Consider the following 22,872-nt stretch of genomic DNA (forward strand, 5'->3'; position numbering starts at 1 on the left):
AGTTTGTAAGTTAGGGTTTGGGTAATAGGTGACATTTATCTAAAACACATGTGCATGGCCACTTGTTCTACACATTTAGAATGTTAAATCTCATAAAATCCCTACCTTTCCATCATCAACTTTGTGTTTCTGCTTTTTATTTAAGCAGTATAACGCCCCTTGAAGGAAAAGCATTGGTAGGGAATGTTAGTCCCAGCACCTTAAAGGCAGGACAAATCATAATGCATTTTTGCAGCATCACACACAGGTTCATATTGTAGGACTCTCCTTTGGGAGAATTCCTTAAATGACTCATTTCTATCATCCAAGAATGATGGACTGTAATTGGTATTTTTTTTCCTCCATGCCAAGCACCTGCCACTTCACTAGCTATTTATCTTTCTTTTCCTTTTTAGAAGTTCTTCCTGATAGTTTAATTTGTAAAAATATTTTAAGAATTTATTGAGGTCAATGAATATGTTGGAAATTTAAATTTAGGTATGTGATGTTGGTTTAAAAAAAAGGGATGGGGTGAGGGCTTCCTTAACTAGGGCCTGTGGGAGCTTGGGATAACTTGAAAACAAGATACCCTTCTAGCTCAGTGAATTTTAGGGAAATTCATTATGGTCATGCTATAAATGGTTTTCTTCAAGGAATTCAGGGGATGACTTTCCCTCTAGCTCCAAAATAATATGGCAGGATGCCTTTAGGATAGCTGTGAGAAAGCGGTTGTAGCAAAGCCACAGTCTAAATAAAGTGCTGAGTAAAATTCTCATAAGCTGTTAAAACTGGCCCATGCCGTATAAACTGCTATAATTTTATAAAGAACTAATAAAAATATATTTTTGATGAATTGATTGTTTGAAACATTGTTACTGGGAGGGCTTGTTGGGGCTGCCAGTCACCCTCACGTGGACCTCTTGTCTGTTATTTCCGGCTGGATAAGGTGTCTTTGGGATGAGTCCAGTTGGCTGCAGACTACTAGGGAAGCTTCCTGGTTTCCCTGGTAGCCACAGTTTCCCTGGCCAGATGGGAAACAGTTCAAGGTCCTCTGGGCTTATTCAAAGGCAGTTTGTCCTAAATGGTTGTTATCCAAAAACTGTCAGAGGTCACCCAGGAAAGTAAAAAAATATGTACTCATGGAGAGCCAGGATAAAAATAACCCATCAATTTTGAATAGTCACTTAGCTGAACCATGGCTCATCTGAGTCCATCGATTTTTTTCTAATTGTCTCAAAGTTTACTATAGACACAATGGATTTATATTCCAGTGTTAACCAAGGTACATAATTTAAGAAAATGGCTTTCTAGATTAAAAAACACACAAAAAACCAGACAATCCATGAAGGAAAGATGGTAAACAAGTTAATTGAGAAGCAGAACAACATGCCAGTTTCACAGAATAGGACAGTGGCTTTGCCCCCAGGCTGGGTGTCTGTTTAGTGTTAGCCAGCTCCATGCACACAGTGATTTTCATCTGGGCAATTCATTTTACTGTCCAGATTCTCCCCCTCCCTAGAATTCCTCTTTATCTCTATCATCTGCTATCATTTGATATTTTTATTGATGCTCATTCTATTGATCAGAGTCACTCCACAGTAGTTTGCTTGATGTTAAATATTGTTGTGCCCAACTGCTATGCTAGTGGAGCTGAGAAATACGTTTTATGAACACAGAAATGTATGATCTAATTGTGTCCCAGCAAACCAGGCTGCTTAGCATTGCTCTTATGGTAGTTCTTGGATTGAACTATAAAGCGTAAGAGGTGCCTGTATAGGTTAGATATAGTTTGGGGTTTCCTCTTGGGTATTTGATTAATTGGGATCAGCAGATATGAGGGTTGATAATAAAATACTTTATTCTGATTTGCTCATAAAGGGGATGGATGAGTAAGACGACTATCTTAATATCTTTTCACTGAGTGCTTGGAAAGCATTTATTATAGGTGAGTCATTTGTCCTTCACCCATCTAAGGCATACCATAGGTCCTTTTATTCCAAGAGAGAAGTGCTAAGACACAGAATTAATATTATACTGTTGTAATTAACTAATTATTAATAACAGGATAAGAGCAAAGGGAAGGCCAGACATTATGGACGTGTTCCCTGTAAAACACTGGGGGAGGGAGTCACATAGGGAAGATACTAGCCTGTCAATCATGCCTGGTAAATAAAGTGGTGCCTCAGGCAGAACTTGGCAACCCCCGTATTGTAGATAAGTTTAGACTTCCCGGAAAAGTAATGCTGTACAGATGAAACACGATATGCCCCTTGCATCATGGGGCACATGTGTAGCAGAGGCGGTGGCCCCTTCTGTGGTTCTGGCACAGTTTTTAAATGTCACAACTACTGACCTAATTCAATAACCTTGAACTTCAGAAAAGCAATGTTTTGGTTTCTTTGCTTTGATTTCTTGACACAGTAAACTCTCATTCCCTCTTTCTCACTCTATATTCATTTATTCTTCCATCTACCATCTATCCAATTTTAAACATTTTTTTTAAGAGCAGACAAGTTATTTTTTTTAAAAATATATTTTTATTGCCCTAACTGGTTTGGCTCAGTGGATAGAGTGTCGGCCTGTGACTGAAGGGTCCCAGGTTCGATTCCGGTCAAGGGCATGTGAAGTATGGTAGCAATCATCTCAGGTAGAAAATGTAGTTTAACTCTTAACCCTGCTGTTTGGTTTAACAATAGAAAAGTTACTTTGATTTTCTGAATTATATAAATCAGGGGTCCTCAAACTTTTTAAACAGGGGACCAGTTCACTGTCCCTCAGACTGTTGGAGGGCCAGACTATAGTTTAAAAAAAAAAACTATGAACAAATTCCTATGCACACTGCACATATCTTATTTTGAAGTAAAAAACCAAAATGGGAACAAATACAATATTTGTATTTGCACGTGGCCCGCGGGCCGTAGTTTGAGGACCCCTGATATAAATCATCCCATTTGATTGAATACCTATTGCTTGTACTGTGACTATCCCATTGGTCGTGGTCAGACTGGTCTTAGAAAGCACATTTCCCTTTACCTGGGAAGGACAGCACAGTTATCCCAAGGTCAGAGGCTCCAGTTAACGTGTCCCTGTGGACTCAGTCTTCCGGAGACCCAAAACTGTAATTTAGATCACATGCTTCAGTCTGACCAGGTTCCTCATTCCAGACCCGAGGGCTCTAGATAATGTGTTTCTGTCAATTCAGTGATCCGGAGACCCAAAACTGTAGTTAACATGCTGCTTCTGCTTCTGTAAACTGCTTTTTTGCAAACCAGGTTCCTCATTCCAAACCTTGAGATGTAATCAATACCTTTGTGATCTTTGCCTATATAAGTCTGGTTTTGCCACCATCTTATCACTATGAGATTTGGGGAATGGCCCCTCATAGTCCCGGATTGCAATAAATGTGACTCTTTAATTCGACTTCTTGAGGCGTCCTTCTGTGATTCACGGGGTACATTACAACACATGTACCTTGGTTGCGGGCACATCCCCAGTAGGGGGTGTGCAGGAGGCAGCTGATCGATGTTTCTCTCTCATAGATGTTTCTAACTCTCTATCTCTCACCCTTCCTCTCTAAAAACAATCAAAAAATATATTTTTTAAAAATATATTGTATTGATTTGTTACAAAGAGGAAGGGAGAGGGAGAGAGAGCTAGAAACATCAATGATGAGAGAGAATCATTGATTGGCTGCCTCCTACACACCCCCTACTGGGGTCGAGCCTGCAACCCAGGCATGTGCCCTTGACTGGAATTGAACCCAGGACCTTTCATTCCTCAGGCCAATGCTCTATCCACTGAGCCAAACCAGCTAGGGCCAATTTTAAACATTTTAATAGGAAATACATATACAGGACACAAAATAGAAAAGGTACAAAAGGGTCTATGGGGAAATGTAACTCTCTCTTACCTTGTTCTTCAGAAAATGTTACCTAAAAAATGATTCCATTTTTAAGACCCATTTTTTATTTCTCCCATACTCCAGATCCCACCATACAAAGCCAGGGTTATGCTGGCAAAATCACACAGACGGTAACCCAACCCAGGTTTGACTGCCTGTTGTAAAGAAAGCCAAACTTGTGAGACAGGTACTGGTGTAAAGGAAAGAGGTATATTCAAGTGTCAGCATCTCAAGAAGATGGGGGACTCCTATCCTCAAAAACCCATCTTAATATCTCGGTGCAGGCAGAGATTTTTTTAAGGATGGAGAGAGAAAGCAGAAAAAAGAGATAAAGGGAGGGGTTATGGATTTGTCCTCTCTCCCAGAAGTAAAGGGAAGTGGAGTGAAGGGGAGTATGAATATGCAGTTTCTCAAAATTCTTCCCCTCCCTTTAGTGCTATTTCTCTTCCTACAGGAGTTTGTAGATTTAGGACACACGTTTAGGTCTTCATAGCTGGCGCCAAGCAGCCTCCCCCGCTTCCCCCCAAAAGGCTGCTCTAAGGGGGTGGGGGGAGGGCTAGATAAGAAATGAAAACATAGGACTTTATTTACATAAGCTAAGAAAACAGTTGGCTGTAGCCTTGAGAGAATGCAGAATATGTAACCTTTATTGCTTAACTTAAATTATGAGTACAAAATCACTGGGCAAAAGACCCCCACCAGCATATTCAACACAATTCTGTATCAGGTTTCCAGAGAGTTTCAGGGGTCTTGGAACGTGTATATTTATATATTTTTTATTTTTTAATTTTTATTTTTTAAATCTTTATTGTTCAGATTATTACAGTTGTTCCTCTTTTTTCCCCCCATAGCTCCCCTCCACCTGGTTCCCACCCCACCCTCTGCCCTTACCACCCCCCACCACCACTGTCCTCATCCATAGGTGTACAACTTTTGTCCAATCTCTTCCCACACCCTCTCACCTCTCCCCCGCCCGAGAATAGTCAGTCCATTCCTTTCTATGCCCCTGATTCTACTATATTCACCAGTTTATTCTGTTCTTCAGATTATTTATTCACTTGAGTTTTAGATTCACTTGTTGATAGATGTGTATTTGTTGTTCATAATTTTTATCTATGACCTTTTTCTTCTTCTTCCTCTTCTTAAAGGATACCTTTCAGCATTTCATATAATACTGGTTTGGTGGTGATGAACTCCTTTAGCTTTTTCTTATCTGTGAAGCTCTTTATCTGACCTTCAATTCTGAATGATAGCTTTGCTGGATAAAGTAATCTTGGTTGTAGGTTCTTGGTATTCATCACTTTGAATATTTCTTGCCATTCTCTTCTGGCCTGCAAAGTTTCTGTTGAGAAATCAGCTGACAGTTGTATGGGTACTCCCTTGTAGGTAAATGACTGTTTTTCTCTTGCTGCTTTTAAGATTCTCTCTTTGTCTTTTGCTCTTGGCATTTTAATTATGATGTGTCTTGGTGTGGTCCTCTTTGGATTCCTTTTGTTTGGGGTTCTCTTCGCTTCCTGGACTTGTAAGTCTATTTCTTTCACCAGGTAGGGGAAGTTTTCTGTCATTATTTCTTCAAATAGGTTTTCAATATCTTGCTCTCTCTCTTCTTCTGGCACCCCTATAATTCAGATGTTGGGACACTTGAAGCTGTCCCAGAGGCTCCTTACACTATCTTCGTATTTTTGGATTCTTTTTTCTTTTTGCTTTTCCGGTTGGGTGTTTTTTGCTTCTTCATATTTCAAATCTTTGACTTGATTCTTATGATTCTCTAGTCTGCTGTTGGAACTCTGTATAATATTCTTTATTTCAGTCAGTGTATGCTTAATTTCTAGTTGGTCCTTTTTCATAACCTTGAGGGTCTCACTAGATTTCTTGAGGGTCTCACTAAATTTATCAGCAGTCTCACTAGACTTATTGAGGGTTTTACTAAATTTATCGGTGGTTTCTAGAAAATTCTTGAAAAACCTTATAACCGTGGTTTTGAACTCTATATTCAGTAATTTGCTTTCCTCCATTTCTGTCATTTGTGACCTTTTCCTTTGTCTCGCATTTTTTATGCTTCCCTGTGTTGGTAGAGTGGATTTCTGTGCTAGGTGTCCTATAGGGCCCAGTGGCTCAGCCTCCCCAATTACCGGAGGTGGACACTCTTGGTGCACCCCTTTGTGGGCTTTGTGCACAGTCTTGTTGTAGTTAAGCCTTGATTGTTGTAGGTATCACTGGGAGGAATTGACCTCCAGGCCAATTGGCTGTGAGAATCAGCTGTGTCTACAGTGGGAGAACTTCTGTGCCGGAGACACCCTTCTGGGGCAAGACTTGCTTCAGTGGGGCTTTGGTGCTCACTGAGTCTGCCTCCTGAGTGTGTCCCTTATGGATCTGAGGAAGTGTAATCTGGATGATCCCACTCTGACCACTGGGTACACTGGCTCTTGGATCTCTAAGAAGGTGCTAATTTAGCCTCTGCCTGAGCCTACCCAGCAGGAGCCCAGCTATGAAGCAGTGCAAGCTGCTGTGGGGCCTAAGGCCTTCTTTTGGATGTTCTGGGTTTCTCTGATCCAGCTGCAGTTTGTTAGGTAATTTTCAGATTGCAAAGGGGCAGGCCTTTCATATGCAAAAGCCTCTGTACACAGCTTGGGTGGGGCAGGGTCTCAGGGGATCAACAGGGCGGAGCAAGCAGCTATGGCTGCTCCTCAGTCCTCCCTAAGAGGCCCCGCTTCTCAGTGTCCCGGTAATCGCTGCAAGCACCTCTGAGGGAAAGCCGCCCTCGAGTTCAGACCAATGCCAGACAGTCCAGTTTCTCTCCGTATGAGTCTGGGTCCCCAGAGACTCGCCTGGAACTGGAGTTCAGAGCGGTCGGGAGCTTGAGACTCCCTCCTGGCTGAAAAAGACAACGGCATCCCCTGTTGCCAGCCCTCTCCATGTGCGCCGCGTCCTCAGTTGCTAGCCCTTTCCACGTGCGCTGCTTCCTCAGCTGCCAGCCCCTTCCACGTGCGCTGCGCCCTCAGCTGCCAGCCCTTTCTGCATGCGCCTCTGTACCTCTGCACTTTACTTCCGCACCTCCTCTGAGTCTCAGTGTGCTTTTCTCTTTCCTTCTAGTTGTAGAATTTCCACTCAGCCAGCCTTCCTGTGGTTCTGGATGATGTGTGTTCTGTCTTTTAGTTGTATTTTTGAAGTGGTTGTTTGAGGCAGCAATTTCCGGTGTTTACCTATGCCGCCATCTTGGTTTCTCTGGAACGTGTATATTTCTAAAAATATAAAAGTTATACCAGAAATCAATGGGCAATACCAAACTCTGTTGATTTATGACCACTGATTTTTTTAAAATTGTAAATTAAAAATATAACTAACACACCTTTGTTTTTTAAAAAAATCAATACAGTACAATAGGATATGTAATGAAAGTCAGTTCATCCTTATTTCAGACCCCAGTTCTACTTACCCAGAAAGCCACCATCGCAGTTTCTTGTTTCCTTCCAGAAACCTTTTCTATATAGTGTACATGTGCACATTCACATTATCCTTAAAGAAACAAAAGGAAATATATTTAGAAAGTTCTTGTTATTTGAGGATAACTGGACTTGGAAAAGTTCACATAAAGTGAATCCACTTAAAGTTAGCACACATGTTTCATAGTAAATATTGATTGAATTCCTGCTTCGTGCCATGTGTTTTCTTAAAGAGAAGATGTATAATCCAGAATTCTAATATTTTTATTGCCAGACTTCTAATGCCAACTCTGCATTGGTCAAGCTTAATGGAAGGTCACAATAGTAGTTACAATAGTTACAATAGTAGTAGGCTTAATCTCTGGCATGACTTGAGGCACACAGCCTCATTGTTTTTTGGTGGTAAAATACACATAAAACTCATTATTTTAACCATTTTATTTTATTATTTTTTATTTTCTTAAATTTTTATTAATTTGAGAGAGACAGAGAGATTGATTTGTTGTTTCACTCATTTATGCATTCATTGGTTGATTCCTGTATGTGCCCTGATGGAGATTGAACCCAAAACCTTGGCGTATGGGGACAATGCTCTAACCAACTGAACTACCCTGTCAGGGCCCATTTTAACCATTTTAAAGTGTAAGATTCAGTGGCATTAAGTACATTCACAATGTTGTTCATCCATCATCACTATCTAGTTCCAGAACTTTTTCATCACCCCAAAAGGAAACCCTGTAGCAATCACTTCCTATCCTCCTCTCCCCCAGCTCCTGATAATCAGCACTCTGCTTTCTTTCTGTATGGATTTGTCTATTCTGGATATTTCATGTAAGTGGGATCATATATACATATGTGGCTTTTGTATCTGGCTTCTTTATTTAGCATAATGTTTCCAGGATTTATCCACATTGTAGTAGTTCATTTCTTTTTCATGGTCAAATAATATGCCATTATATGGATATACCACCTTTTATTTATCTATTCATTGGTTGAGGGACATTTGGGTTGTTTCCACCTTTGGCTTTTGTGAATGAATATTCATGTGTAAGTTTTTCTTTTAACATCTGTTTTCAGTTCTTTTGGGTATATACCTGTCAATGGAATTGCTGGGTTCATGTGGTAATTCTAGGTTTAACTTTTTAAATATATTTTATTGATTTTTTTACAGAGAGGAAGGGAGAGAGATAGAGAGTTAGAAACATCGATCATCGATCAGCTGCCTCCTGCACATCTCCCACTGGGGATGTGCCCGCAACCCAGGCACATGCCCTTGACCAGAATCGAACCCGGGACCCTTCAGTCCGCAGGCCGATGCTCCATCCACTGAGCAAACCGGCTTCGGTGGTTTAACTTTTTGAGGAAACATCTAATTCTTTGAATCTCTCTGATGTTTGTCCCTTTGTTCTGTACCATAATATAGATGTCTCCTTATATCATTAGTCTTCCAAACCAGGGAAGATTAATTAATTAATATCTGGATTAATTGATCTGGTTATTAGTCAAGTTTAACATTCTGAAATTAGCATTATAATAGTAAGTCAGGTGTCACCACATATTAAACTTTAAATACGGAAAGCTATATAGTATTGATTTTATATTATATGTCTGCTCTTAATTAATATAGTCAATGCACTGGGCTGTCAGAGGTAAAAAAGATCGAATGCTGGAAGAACCTGACCAGACTCATACCAACAAGATTGAAAATGAGGAACAGAACGAACAAAGAGAAATAAAGAAAGAAGAGTTGGGTTCAACCACTGAGAAGATGGAGCAAAAAGAATCTGAGTCCTTGGAGAAGTCATCCTCCCGACAGAGTCCAGATTCTTCAAGTAAGTCATGTCATACAGCTTTGCAGACAAAGAAGGTCTGACTCTTGCCAAATTTAAGGGTTGGCTTGTCCTTAAACACTTACTTAGCATTGACATGGAAACTAGATGATACCTTCTTTTTTATTTTTTAATTAGTATGATATTCTTTTTTTAATATTTTATTGATTTTTTTTTTTTTTTACAGAGAGGAAGGGAGAGGGATAGGGAGTTAGAAACATCAATGAGAGAGAAATATCGATCAGCTGCCTTCTGCACACCTCCTACTTGGGATGTGCCTGCAACCAAGGTACATGCCCTTGACTGGAATTGAACCTGGGACTTTTCAGTCCACAGGCTGACGCTCTATCCACTGAGCCAAACCGGTTAGGGCTAGATGATACATTCTTTAATATAATCCTGGTAAAGGGAACTTTGAGATATTTCTGGGAGTGTCTTCCTTTCCACTGAACTAATGTTAGCTAACATTGGGGAGTTTACTATGTGCAGGAATGTTTTCACAGGAATTAGTTTACATCTATTATCTCCTTTAATATTAATGTTACACATATTTATTTAATCCTCCCTACAAGTTTGTGAGGTTGGTATCAACATTATTCTTATTTTACAGATGAGGAAACTGAAGCCCAGAGAGGTTGAGTAATTTTCTCAAGGTTATGGAGATTGTGTGGCAGGGCAGGGGTCTGAACTAAGGCAGTTTGGCTTCAGTCTGTTTCTAAGGCACTGCACTATCTTGAGAAGATGCCTTATCTAAAATTAGCTCTGTAGACATTCTGAATCATTTATAGATCCACGGGAGCAGGGTGTTAGGAGGTTGAAATCCTGGCTCCCAAACTACACATCCTGACTCTACTACTTATTGTCTGTATTACTTGGTAAAAGTTACTTAACTTCTCTAAACCTCAGTTTCCTCATCTACAAAATAGAAATCATAATGGTACCTTCTCAAAGACTTATCATAAGGATTACATGAGGAGATCCATGCAAAATGCTTAGCACAGTGATTGGTCTTTAGCAGGCCCTGGGTAAATGTGAGCTATTATTATCATTTCTTTGTTTGTCTGTGTAGCCATTCCACTGTGTGTCTTGTGTCGATAGGTGTGTTATGTACACACACAGTAACTGTCCTTCAAAATCTTATTTGATTTCCAGGGTTGTGATTCAACACTCCATTAGATTTTAGCCTTTAAACAGAAGGTTCCTGAACATCCTTGAACACCTATTTAATAAAATAAGACAAGTAGATAGTTTGTGGTGAATTATAATCTTTCTAGAAATGGTCACTTCAAATCTCTCTTTGTGGAGAACTTATAAGTGCTCACTACTTTTGGGAATAAAGATTCTTAAAGTTGGATTCAGGTGTTAACCAAAAGATCATTTTGTAGCCTGTACATTGACTGCATCAGCCTTGTAACTGGAAATGTGTTACAGCAAGCTGATCAAAGCTGAAGCCCGAATGTTAGGAAATCGGTTTTAAGCAACACACACATGCAAACACTCCCCCCCCACCCCGCCCCCCAACACACACACAAAGGCAAACATGCAAATGTTTCTCCATTCAGCCTTGGAAAGTTCAGATCTGTCCCTCTCTAAATCCTGGAGGGTGCCTGTGACTTTCTATTTTGGATTCAGACTTCACCAGAACTTGGGGCGTTGGACACTTTAGAGACTCAGGCATGATGCTGAGGCCCCACTTGACTGCCTGTTGTAAGAATCTGAAAATAGCCCAGCCAGTGTGGCCCAGTGGTTGAGCGTTGATAAGAAGTTACTTTTTGGCCCTAACTGGTTTGGCTCAATGGATAGAGTGTTGGCCTGCGGACTCAAAGGTCCCAGGTTCAATTCCAGTGAAGGGCATATACCTTGGTTGCAGGCACATACCCAGTAGGGAGTGTGCAGGAGGCAGCTTATCGATGTTTCTAACTCTCTATCCCTCTCCCTTCCTCTCTGTAAGAATTCAATAAAATATATTAAAAAAAAAAAAGAAGTTACTGTTTGGATTCCTGGTCAGGGCATGCACTCAAATTGTGGGCTCGATCCTTAGTAGGGGGTGTGCAGGATGCAGCTGATCTATGTTTCTCTCTCATCAATATTTCTATCTCTCTATACCACTCCCTTTCTCTCTCTCTAAAATAAGTAACAACATATTTTTAAAAAGTGATAAACATGTGATAAACCCCCCAAATAATGAACTTGTCATTTTAAAAAAATCAAAGAATTATATACATACAATAACTTAGTGTCTACCCCAGTCTCCCATCTTTCTCTGCTTCTGTTTCCTAAAGTAACCAATGCAGATGCCCAGGTGTGTCTCCTTCCATACTGTTCCATACGCTGATACAAGCATATATGAACAACAGTATATGTTCACTCAGGAGGGCTTTAAAAATATAGAACAGCCATACACTGAGCACATTTCTCTATGTTACACAGGAGGCTAAGAGCACTGTGGCCTTAACCAGATCCCAGCTTTTCTAACCATGAGTTGTGTGGCCTTGGGCAAGTGAATGTGGATGAAAAAAGGCTTTCTATGGAAAGTCACCGCACAGGGTGATCTGATCATAAATTCCTAACTGGGCAGTTGGATTCAGGTGTTAACCAAAATCCTGCCCCAGGCATGTAACTGCTTTAGTAAAAGGCTTATCTTGGCCTTAATCAAGTTCTGTCAGTGGCTTTCGTGCTTCTAGGTTAACACACTTTTGAAATGACTCTTCAGAGCTCTCCTAAACTGTGACCACCCTCAAGAGAGTAATCAGATCGCCACCTTCATGTAATCCTCCTTTACATTCCCTCCTTAATCTCAAATACACACAGAAACTACAAACTGTTATTCAGGGAAACATTTTTCTGTCTATGGAGATCTCACTTCCAGGCATATCCTCTGTTTAACTCAAACAATAAATTTTTATAAAAATTCTCTACAGGTTTGGACATTCTTATGTTAATAAGAGTTAATCTCTTTGATTTTTAAAAAAATCTGTATACTAGTGGCCTGGTGCATGAATTCATGCACACTGAAAGAAAATTCATTAGAAGAAATATTTTAAAATCGCTATTCGCCCTTTCTCTATAAAGGAAGTGTCAACCAAATTCATGATTGACAATGACAGATGGAAACACACTTGTGCGATTGGCACCAGCGAGAGCTTTATATGAATGGCGCATGTGCGAGTCAACTTAGCCTTTTATAGATATAGAATAAACTTGCTTAGTTAGACCTGCTTTCTGATTTAGGTAAACTTTTTCCAGCCCAGTGAAGCACCCCCAACTTCTCTTTCAGATAATTATCAGCAACACAGCAGTAAATATCAACACGGAGCAGATTATTATTGTAGATCACACAGGGAGAACAAAGGGTAAAATATTTAACTGCAGCAGTGTTTGACTATATTCTATGCAGTGAGAAAACCTGAAGTCATTTTCAAAGTTCAGCATTTCTTACTTCTTTTCAGTCGGGTCAAGTTCCTAAGCTTTCCAAATCTCCATTTTTCTGGCTAATGAAAAGAAAATAGGATTCCACAGAGTCTCCCATCTACCTACTCCAGGACTTCTATGAGGATCAAATGAGATGAGGCATGGGAAAACACTTTACAGATATTTGGTTACAGTGTAAAATGTTTGCACCTGGCTATAAAGCAAGTCATGTTTCTGGGCTGAAGAAACTCCAAGGAGGCTAGTCACTAGGGAGAGGAAGCTGGGCGTTGTTACATGATGTCATTACCCATATGGACACTTAGCATATTAGCCTTTTATATATATTATATATATAGATAATGGTTAAAATAGTAGTTTCTACTTTGAAAGGTTATGTTTTTGGTATAAATTATTACTATCTTACAGTAATTGATTAAGTTAAGCAGACTTTTTGAGGAGTAAATAACTTAATATACATAAAATGTTTCCATCAGGCATATAAAAGTTCTTTTTGTGTGTCAGGTTTTATTATTATGGGACTTCTCCTTAAAACTTTACTTTTAGAATTAACTCATTGTTTCTAACAGCTGATAAATATTCCACAGCGCAGATATATCAATCAGGATAAATTGTGAATGAAGTGGAGGGGGTGAGAGGAGGAAGGATCCTCATTCTGAGAGCTGTTTGTTGGAGAATAAGAATCATGAAATTTTGCCAAAGGCTGCATTTACCAGTATTTTCTTTGTTTTGTTTGTTTGTTTGTTTTTGTTCTGCTAATCCTCACCCAAGGATATTTTTCCCATTGATTTTTAGAGAGAGTGGAAGGGAGGGAGGAAGGGGGAGAGAAAAAGAGAAAAACAGGGGCCAGGGATTGAACCTGAGACCCTTGGGTTGGAGGGCCAATGCCGGAAGCCGGTCCATCCTTGCTGCTTGACACAGTCGCTGCAGGAAAGAAACATCTGCACAGCATATGTTTCAAAGGACCTGGCGTATATAGCATACTGTTCTTAATATGTTTGCTCCCCTTAGCGCTGTGTGTTTTAACCAAGGTCACCTCTCCGAGAAAGGTTGTTTCCCCAGGTAGGAATTTTTCCCTGAAGTCAGGGAGGGGATGCCTCTCCTAGAAAGGTTGTTTCCCCAGGTAGGAATTTTTCCCTGAAGTCAGGGAGGGGATGAAACTCCTTAACTAAGTGCCAGGCAGGTAGTTAATCACTACAAACAATCATGCTTAAGCTACATAATCTTTACTCCCTGGAATGGAGATAAGAAACGCCCTAACCTTTGTAATAGAAATTGACAGGGCCAAAACCGGTTTGGCTCAGTGGATAGAGCGTCGGCCTGCAGACTGAAAGGTCCCAGGTTCGATTCCGGTCAAGGGCATGTACCTGGGTTGCGGGCACATCCCCAGTGGGAGGTGTGCAGGAGGCAGCTGATTGATGTTTCTCTCTCGTCGATGTTTCTGACTCTCTATCTCTCTCCCTTTCTCTCTGTAAAAAATCAATAAAATATATTTAAAAAAAAAAAGAAATTGACAGGATTAAAATCAACTGGGATAAATACAGATGTAACAAGACAATAAAAAGCAGAACCTCTCTGGAGATCCAGACCAGAACTTGGCTGGAGATCCTGGCTAGGCTGCTGATCAACTGAACGCTATCTCCGTGTCATTCCTTCTTCGCCAACTCCGTCTACGCCTTTGGGAACCCCTGGACCTGCTGGGGTTGGACCCCGGCATCCCAACACTCTAACCACTGAGCAACACTGGCCAGGGCCTACCAGTATTTCTTAGTGTGGTTTAAGATATTGTTAGCTGTTCTGAGTAGTGCCTTAAAGTTGGAGTTTGATATACCAAAGTGCAGTTGCATGATTATTTATAATTTCATTTGACTGTAGTGTAAATTTTTATAATGTCAGAATTTAAGAAATATTATTCATGTCAGCTTTACTAAGCCCTGAGAGGCTGCTCACATAGCTTTTAAGCATACTTGTTAATTTCCTCATGCAATGCTTGATATTTACTTTGGAGTTTGCCTTTTGATGCTCTTATATGATGAGCCATCAAATAGTCCCCGTCATCCACTTGACTTAATTGCAACCTGTAAAATATGGACCATGGCATCTGCAAACCAGTGTGTGAGACAATCTCACCTTTTTCTCTTTCCATTTAAATATGCAATGAATGGGGCTTCTGATAAATACTCTTTTAAAATCAAACTAGAGGCCTGGTGCACAAAAATTTGTGCACTCGGTGTGTGGGGGGGGTGTCCCTCAGTCCGGCCTGTACCCTCTCACAGTCTGGGACCCCTTGGGGGATGACCACCTGCTGGCTTAGGCCCGCTCCCCGGGGGATTGGGCCTAAGCTGGCAATCAGACATCCCTCTGGGGGCCGGCTTGTTTGCCCTGAAGGGTGTCCTGGATCAGGGTGGGGGTCCCCACTGGGGTCCCTGGCCAGCCTGGGTGAAGGGCTGATGGCTGTTTGCAGGCTGGCCAAGCCCCCCGGCGACGGAAGCTCCCAGCCTCTCCTTTTTTTCTTTTTTTATTCTGGGATTTATTTATCTTCTATAATTGAAACTTTGTAGCCTTGAGAGGAGCTCAGAGCCAGCCAGGGTGGGCGGGAGGGAAACCTCCTGCTCACTCCAGTTCTGTGGCCACAGCCAGCTGAAAGCAAGTATCTGGGGCTTATTTACCTTCTATAATTGAAACTTTGTTGCTTTGAGTGGAACTCAGAGCCTGATGCAGCAAGCGGGAAGCTTGGCTTCCTCCATCATTGGGGCAACCAAGCCTCCTACTTGCTCCAGCTCTGTGGCTGCTGGCTGCCATCTTGGTTGGGTTAATTTGAATATGGTCACTCTGATTGGCCGGTGGGCGTGGCTTAAGGCATAGCAAAGGTACGGTCAATTTGCATGTTTGTCTTTTACTAGTGTAGATAGTTTTCTGTGACATCCAGGAATAAAAACAAAAAGTCAAAGGTAGCCCTAGCCAGCTTGGCTCAGTAGATAGAGCGTCAGCCTGTGGACTGAAGGGTCCCAGGTTCGATTCCGGCCAAGGGCACATGCCTGGGTTGCGGGCTCAATCCCCAGTAGGGGGTGTTCAGGAGGCAGTCGATCAATGGTTCTCTCTCATCATTGGTGTTTCTATCTCTCTCTCCTTCTCCCTTCCTCTTTGAAATAATAAAGAAATATATTTTTAAAAAAAAGTGAAAGGTAGCAGATGCTGTTGCTGTGCAGTCATGTCCTTGGGGCTTCTGCCTACCCCCAGGCTGGGCCCGCCTGTGTGCCTCGCATTGGGCTTCCTCTGGCAGAGGCCTGCCTGGCAGTGGGTGTGATGTGAGAGGATGTAGTCAAGCAAAAGGGAGAAAAAACAACTTGAATTCTTACCACCTCAAGAACATACCACTGATCTTTTGGTATATTTTTATATGTTAGTGTACTTAAAACTAAAAGGGCCACATTGTCCATATTTTGTGTGTGCTTTTCAATTACAGATTGTCAGAAAGAATTTCCTGTTTGCTTTTTCTCCAAATGGAAATTCTTTAAATTTGTTTTCTATGATAATTCTAAAGAAAGTGCAAGCAGATCCTGTTTTTCTGAGATAATCACTGTCCACAATTCCGTGTACATTTTTTCTGCCTAGACTTTTAGATAACCATTTAAATATCAATGGAAGCATATTTTATTTTTCTGTAACCTGTATTTTCATTAGCAATACTAGTAGCCGGGTGCATGAAATTTGTGCACATTAAAAGGGAATTAATTCTCCTAACTGGTTTGGCTCAGTGTATAGAGCATCAGCCTGCGGACTCAAGGGTCCTGGGTTCAATTTCGGTCAAGGGCATGTACCTTGGTTGCGGGCACATCCTCAGTGGGGAGTGTGCAGGAGGCAGCTGATCGATGTTTCTCTTTCATCGATGTTTCTAACTCTCTATTCCTCTCCCTTTCTCTCTGTAAAAAATCAATAAAATATATTTTTTAAAAAGGAATTAATTAGCAGAGATATTTTAATATTGCTATTTGTCCTATAATAGAAATGTGAAGAGATGAAAGGAAATTAGTAAAATGTATATGAAAATAATATATAAATTTATTAATAAATAAACAGTAACAAAAGGATATAACAACAACAGAAGCATGATATAAAAACGACAAAAACATGATATAAAAACAACAGTGATGCAAACAATGACTGATAAAGTGATTAAACTTATTCTAATATCTCCCTGTACCCCACATTAAGAGTGAAAACACTTTCAGAGTGCTTGACTAATTTCCCTTGTGCTGAAGTACTTAGAACTTTAACTGTAACATCACATGCTCTTCAAACTCGAGAGAAAGCAACATATAACTGACCATGTGTGAAAACGGGTTCAGGCAGGAGTATGCCTACTCTGTCTAGAGTTTGTCCTTGTGATTTATTAATAGTCATCACAAATGCTAGCATCACGGGAAACCGTCGTCGAATCAATTTAAATGGGAGGCCAGTGTCAGATGGGGACAAATTAATTCTTGGAATCAGAACAGCCTCTCCTTCTGCAGATCCTGTTAATACTTCAGCTTCGATAATGTTAGGTCGTAATCTTTTGATAATAAATATGGTACCATTACAAAGACCCCAATTACGACTGAGACTTCTCAATAGCATGGTGATTGTACCCACTTTCAATTTTAATTTATGACACGGCATTTCCGAAGGAGTAATACTATTAAGAAATTCAATGGGAAAATTTTCCTTTTCAGGATCATCTGTGGAATCAATGGAATCATCAGTCAAATATGTGTGAAAATCTCCATCGAGTATATCCAAATTTTCTTCATATAATTTTTGAACATGCTCATTTTTTGGACAAAGAATTGCACGTTTAGATATATTTTTAGTATTATCTATAGCAGTGGTTCTCAACCTCGGCTGCACATTAGAATCACCTGGGAATCTTTTTATTTTATTTATTTTATTTTTTATTATTTTTTTAATTAAATCTTTATTGTTCAGATTATTACATTTGTTCCTCTTTTTTCCCCCCCATAACTCCCCTCCTCCCAGTTCCCGCCCCACCCTCCGCCCTCACTCCCCACCCACTGTCCTCATCCATAGGTGCACGATTTTAGTCCAGTCTCTTCCCGCATCTCCCACACCCCTTTCCCCCCCAAGAATAGTCAGTCCATTCCCTTTCTATGTCCCTGAATCTATTATAATCACCAGTTCATTCTGTTCATCGGATTATTTATTCACTTGATTCTTAGATTCACTTGTTGATAAATGCATATTTGTTGTTCATAATTTGTATCTTTACCTTTTTCTTTCTCTTCCTCTTCTTAAAGGATACCTTTCAGCATTTCATATAATCCTGGTTTGGTGGTGATGAACTCCTTTAGCTTTTCCTTATCTGTGAAGCTCTTTATCTGACCTTCAATTCTGAATGATAGCTTTGCTGGATAAAGTAATCTTGGTTGTAGGTTCTTGGTATTCATCACTTTGAATATTTCTTGCCACTCCCTTCTGGCCTGCAAAGTTTCTGTTGAGAAATCAGCTGACAGTTGTATGGGTATTCCCTTGTAGGCAACTGAGTTTCTTTCTCTTCCTGTTTTTAAGATTCTCTCTTTATCTTTTGCTCTTGGCATTTTAATTATGATGTGTCTTGGTGTGGTCCTCTTTGGATTCCTTTTGTTTGAGGTTCTCTGCGCTTCTTGGACCTGTAAGTCCATTTCTTTCACCAGGTGAGGGAAGTTTTCTGTCATTATTTCTTCAAATAGGTTTTCAATATCTTGCTCTCTCTCATCTTCTGGCACCCCTATAATTCTGATGTTGGTACACTTGAAGTTGTCCCAGAGGCTCCTTACACTATCCTCGCATTTTTGGATTCTTTTTTCATTTTGCTTTTCCGGTTGGGTGTTTTTTGCTTCCTCGCATTTCAAATCATTGACTTGATTCTTGCGCTCCTCTGGTCTGCTGTCGGGAGTCTGTATAATATTCGTTATTTCAGTCCGTGTATGCTTAATTTCTAGTTGTTTCCCCAATATAACATCGAGGGTCTCATTAGTTTTCTTGTAGATCTCATTAAGTTTATCGGCGGCTTCTAAACAGTTCTTGAGAGACCTTAAAAGTGTGGTTCTGAACTCTATATCTTCCATTGACAATTTTGTCCTGTTTCTTTGTCTCCGCATTTTGTTAAGCTTCCTTGGTGCACCCCCTAGTGGTCTTTGTGCGCAGTCTTATAGTTAAACCTTGATTGTTGTAGCTAATACCAGGGAGGGTTTGACCTCCAGGCCAAGTGGCTATGAGAATCAGCTGTGTCTGCAGTGAGAGAACTTCTGTCCTCTAGGGAGGTGCTAATCTGGCGTTTGCCTGAGGCTATTGGGCAAATGCCTCTGTGCAGGGCTTGGGCGGGGCGGGTCACACAGGATCAACAGGGTGGGCTGGAGAGAGCAGTTATGGCGGCTCTCAGTCCTGTCCCCAGGGGCTCTGCCTCTCTGAGTCCCAGCACCCGCTGCAAACCTCGGAGAGAAAGCTGCACTCGCTCTGACCGAAGCCAGACAGTCCCGCTTCTCCCGTTTGAGTCTGAGTCCCTAAAGACTCGCCCGGATCTGGAGCTCAGAGTCTACGACTCCCTCCCAATTGAAAACGCCAACCACGCCCTCCGCCGCCAGCCCGCTCCGCGCACTCCGCACCTCAGAATTTGACTTCAGCACTGCACCTCCTCTGAGTGTCCGTATGCGTTTCTCTTTCCTCCTAGTTGTAGGACTTCCACTCAGCCAGCGTTCCTGTGGTTCTGGGTGATGTCCGTTCCGTCTTTTAGTTTCACTTTTGAAGTAGTTGTTCAAGGCAGCAAACTCCGGCATTAACCTATGCCGCCATCTTGGTTCTCTCATGGGAATCTTTTTAAAATCCTGATTCCTGGGCCTCATCCTCTGGAAATTGTTTCTTTGTTATGGGGTGGGGCCACAACATCAGTAACAAAGAAACAGAATTAAAACTTTATTTTGGGGAGCTGCTGCAGTGTTTTGGACAGGTTCAAGCCTTGGACTGATGAAAGGGTACAGTCCTCTCATTGCCACGTGCAAATCCCAGCTTGGAGAGCAGGGCCCTCCCAGCACAATTATAGCCAACAGCTGTAGTTGTAAGCTTGAACCTATGGTCCAAACAAGTGGCCCCACGTGCCTGAGTGATGTAGGCTTGATAGAGTTCAGGTGCATGTAGTTGAGTAGAATTGAAACCCAGGAGAATGTTGTAAACATCTTGGTCCCGCCCTTACTTTGCCTTGTAGCATCTGCTATAAAATAAAGGCATGGCTGTGGGCGTGGTTGCTGCCTCTCAGAGAAGCAGTGTCCCACCGAGACCCAGCTTTCATTCTCTTGTCTGTCTTTTCTAAACCTTTCAGCCGCCCCCACTCAGGTTCACCCTGGCTGTGCTGGTGTAGCACACTTTAGAAAAGATATGCCTCCAGGCTCCCAGGGCAGGTTCCTGCCTCAAACCCCGCCCTTACAGGAAACAGCTCCAGGAAACAGCTCGGGGGAGGGTGCAGCTGTTGCCAAGACAATCCCTGCAGGACTGACTTCTTTCTACTTGGTCACAGTGGTTGTGGTCGTGATGAACACCACCCATGGTTTTTATATAAGTAGATTATAAACAACAAAAATGACAAAAGGCATACTTATTCACTGCAGAAAAATAAGAAGACACAAATAAACAGAAAAGAGTATTAAAAAATGAAAATTACATCTATTCCAGCTATCCAGAGATAACTACTGTTAACAATTAGGGGTAATTCCTTATAGACTTTGAACATTTCTTATAGAAATACCCACGTAAATAAGAAATTTAAAAATGAGTCCGGCTGTTGTGGTTCAGTGGTTGAGTGTCAACTTATGAACCAGGAGATTATGGTTTGATTTCCAGTCAGGGCACATGCCCGAGTTGCTGGCTTGATCCCCAGTGGGGGGTGTGCAGGAGGCAGTCAGTTGATAAGTCTCTCTCATCATTGATGTTTCTATCTCTCTCCCTCTCCCTTCTTCTCTCTGAAATCAATAAAAACATATTTTTAAAAAATGGGATCACACTGTTTTCTAACTACTTGTCACAGCAATATGTTATGAGCATTTTAATGTGATTGTAAGTATTAAAAATTGTTAATGACTATATCACAGCCTTTTAACCAACTTTCTATTGCTGAATACTTGGAATGTTTTTGTTTTTTTTTAATATGTTTTATGGATATTTTTAGAGAGGAAAGGAGAGGGAGAGAGAGAAACATTGATTGGCTGTCTCCTGCATGCCCCCTCCTGGAGATTGAGCCTGCAACTCAGGAATGTGCCCTGACTGGAATCAAACTGGTGACCTAGGGATGCATGGAGATGATACTCAACCAACAGAGTCACACAGGCCAGGGCTGTTTTTTTATTTTTAAAAACATTTATAAAAGGTATCATGTTAAACATCTTATAGTTAAAACCCTTGAGCACATCTGTGATTATTTCCTTAAGATAAATTTTCAGAAGTATAATTGTAAGGGGTGTTTATGCATTTTAATGAGTTTGATAAATATTGCAAGTTTCCTACCCAGAATAGTTTTGCCAGTTTACATTTTCTCTAGTAGAGGGAAAATGACTTTTTATCTAATTTTCAACAAAGTTGTTTATTACTCTAAAAAAATAAATCTTACTCTCATGGAATACATTATTTGTATTTCCAGAATCCTTTACCATTGACCTTTTATTTTTGGCAGCTGTTTGAAAGTTGTTTCCAATTTCCTTGCAGGTGAATTGTCAAAATTACCAGCACTGGAGGCATTATAAATGTCCTTTTATTATTAAGTTTAAGCATGTGAGATCCTCTGATCCATATAAAATAAATCCTGTTCACAAGAATTCAACATCCTGCCCAAGTTAATCAGTTTCTGTAAGATATTAATAATTCATCCCAAAGACTAACCCTTACATTTCACTTATTGCAGTGAAATCTCACCAGCAAGCTGTCCTACTATTACAAGCTTGACTCCTTTGTTCCCACCTCTGATTTAAAAATCTTCTCTTCTCTCCTTCAAAGGTTTTTCAGATGTGAACAGTTGGCACCTTCATTTCCGCTGGTCTGGGGATGCTCCTTCAGAACTCCTGAGGAAATTCAGAAACTATGAAATATGAAATGTCCCTGCTCAGTAGGAGGGAGAGCGAGTGAGCAAGACCACCCCCTGTGCTGCCAACATGCAGTCTTTGTCCAAATCTTTAAAATGTCATGTTTATATGCCATGTTTGTGAATCGCTGAGTACCGATTGATTCCTCCACCCTTGAACCCATTCTCACAATATGTCTTTTAAATTAGAGAAATTTCAGAAGAAAATTTAAAAGAAAATTTAGAATGTTCTTTTAATATTAGAACAAATTAAGCCTCTTAGATCCAGAGTGGATTGTATTATGTGTGTTTTCCGATAAATGTTATTTAGAGAAATCCACTTTTAAATCAGTCTCTGTATTTAAATATTTCATTGATATATGATGATCTGTATTAGTACGGAATGTACAAGAAATGTTTTCTGACTCTGGACTTAAATTGAAATGTGAAATTGCTTGTCTAAACCCCATAGAATGAAATAAATAATTTTCCCAAAGTTCATAATGAATGTAGAATTCAACTTTTTTTTTTTTTAAATAATCTGAATAGGTATTTCTACTTTAATTTCAATACTTGTAAATTTAAAAGGTTATTAATTTGAGGAAACACATCCCTACCAGATTTCTTTTGTTATATAGCAAGTGATCAGAAATTTATTTTCTTACAGTTTGAAGGCTTGAAGTCCAAGATCAAGGTGTCTGCAGGTTTGATTTCTCCTGAGGCCTCTCTCCTTGGTTTGCAGGTGGCTGCTTTCTCACTGTGTCCTCACATGGCCTTTCTCTGTGCATGTATATCCCTGGTGTTTCTACTTCTTGTAAGGACATTGGTCATACTGGATAAGGGCCCCAACCTAACAACCTTCTTTTAAATTAATCATCTCTTTAAAGACCTGATCTTCAAAAAGGTTACATTCTGAAGTACTGGGAGTTGGGACGTCAATATATGTATTTTGGCCCTGGCTGGGTAGCTCAGCTGGTTGGAGCGTCATCCCCATACGCCAAGGTTGAGGTTTTGGTCCCAGTTGGGGCACATGAGGGAATTAATTAGTGAATACATAAGTGGGTGGAACAGCAAATCGATGTTTGTCTTTCTCTCCCTTCCTCCCTCTCTAAAATCATTACATAAAAAATGACTTCAAGATATGAAATTTGGGAAACTCAATTAAGTGAAAACCTTCCCCCCCCAAATATTATTGTTTTATTGATTTCA

The 22,872-nt window shown here is 40.6% G+C and overlaps 1 protein-coding gene across 3 annotated transcripts in view; it reads left to right on the forward strand.

The window, feature by feature from the left end:
• Positions 1-22,171, forward strand: part of DNAJC12 (DnaJ heat shock protein family (Hsp40) member C12) — a gene marked incomplete at its 3' end in the record, with an annotated part of 52,449 nt that extends 30,278 nt beyond the window's left edge. For all 3 annotated transcript variants that reach the window (XM_081105055.1, XM_081105056.1, XM_081105057.1), the window contains 2 exons: positions 8,951-9,155; positions 21,600-22,171. In XM_081105055.1, the coding sequence (XP_080961181.1) occupies positions 8,951-9,155; positions 21,600-21,694 (300 nt within the window). The remainder of the gene's footprint in view (positions 1-8,950; positions 9,156-21,599) is intronic.
• Positions 22,172-22,872: the final 701 nt, after the last annotated feature.

Source organism: Myotis nattereri, assembly GCF_964212035.1.
Source record: "Myotis nattereri genome assembly, chromosome: 13".
In the NCBI taxonomy this organism is placed as follows: domain Eukaryota; kingdom Metazoa; phylum Chordata; class Mammalia; order Chiroptera; family Vespertilionidae; genus Myotis; species Myotis nattereri.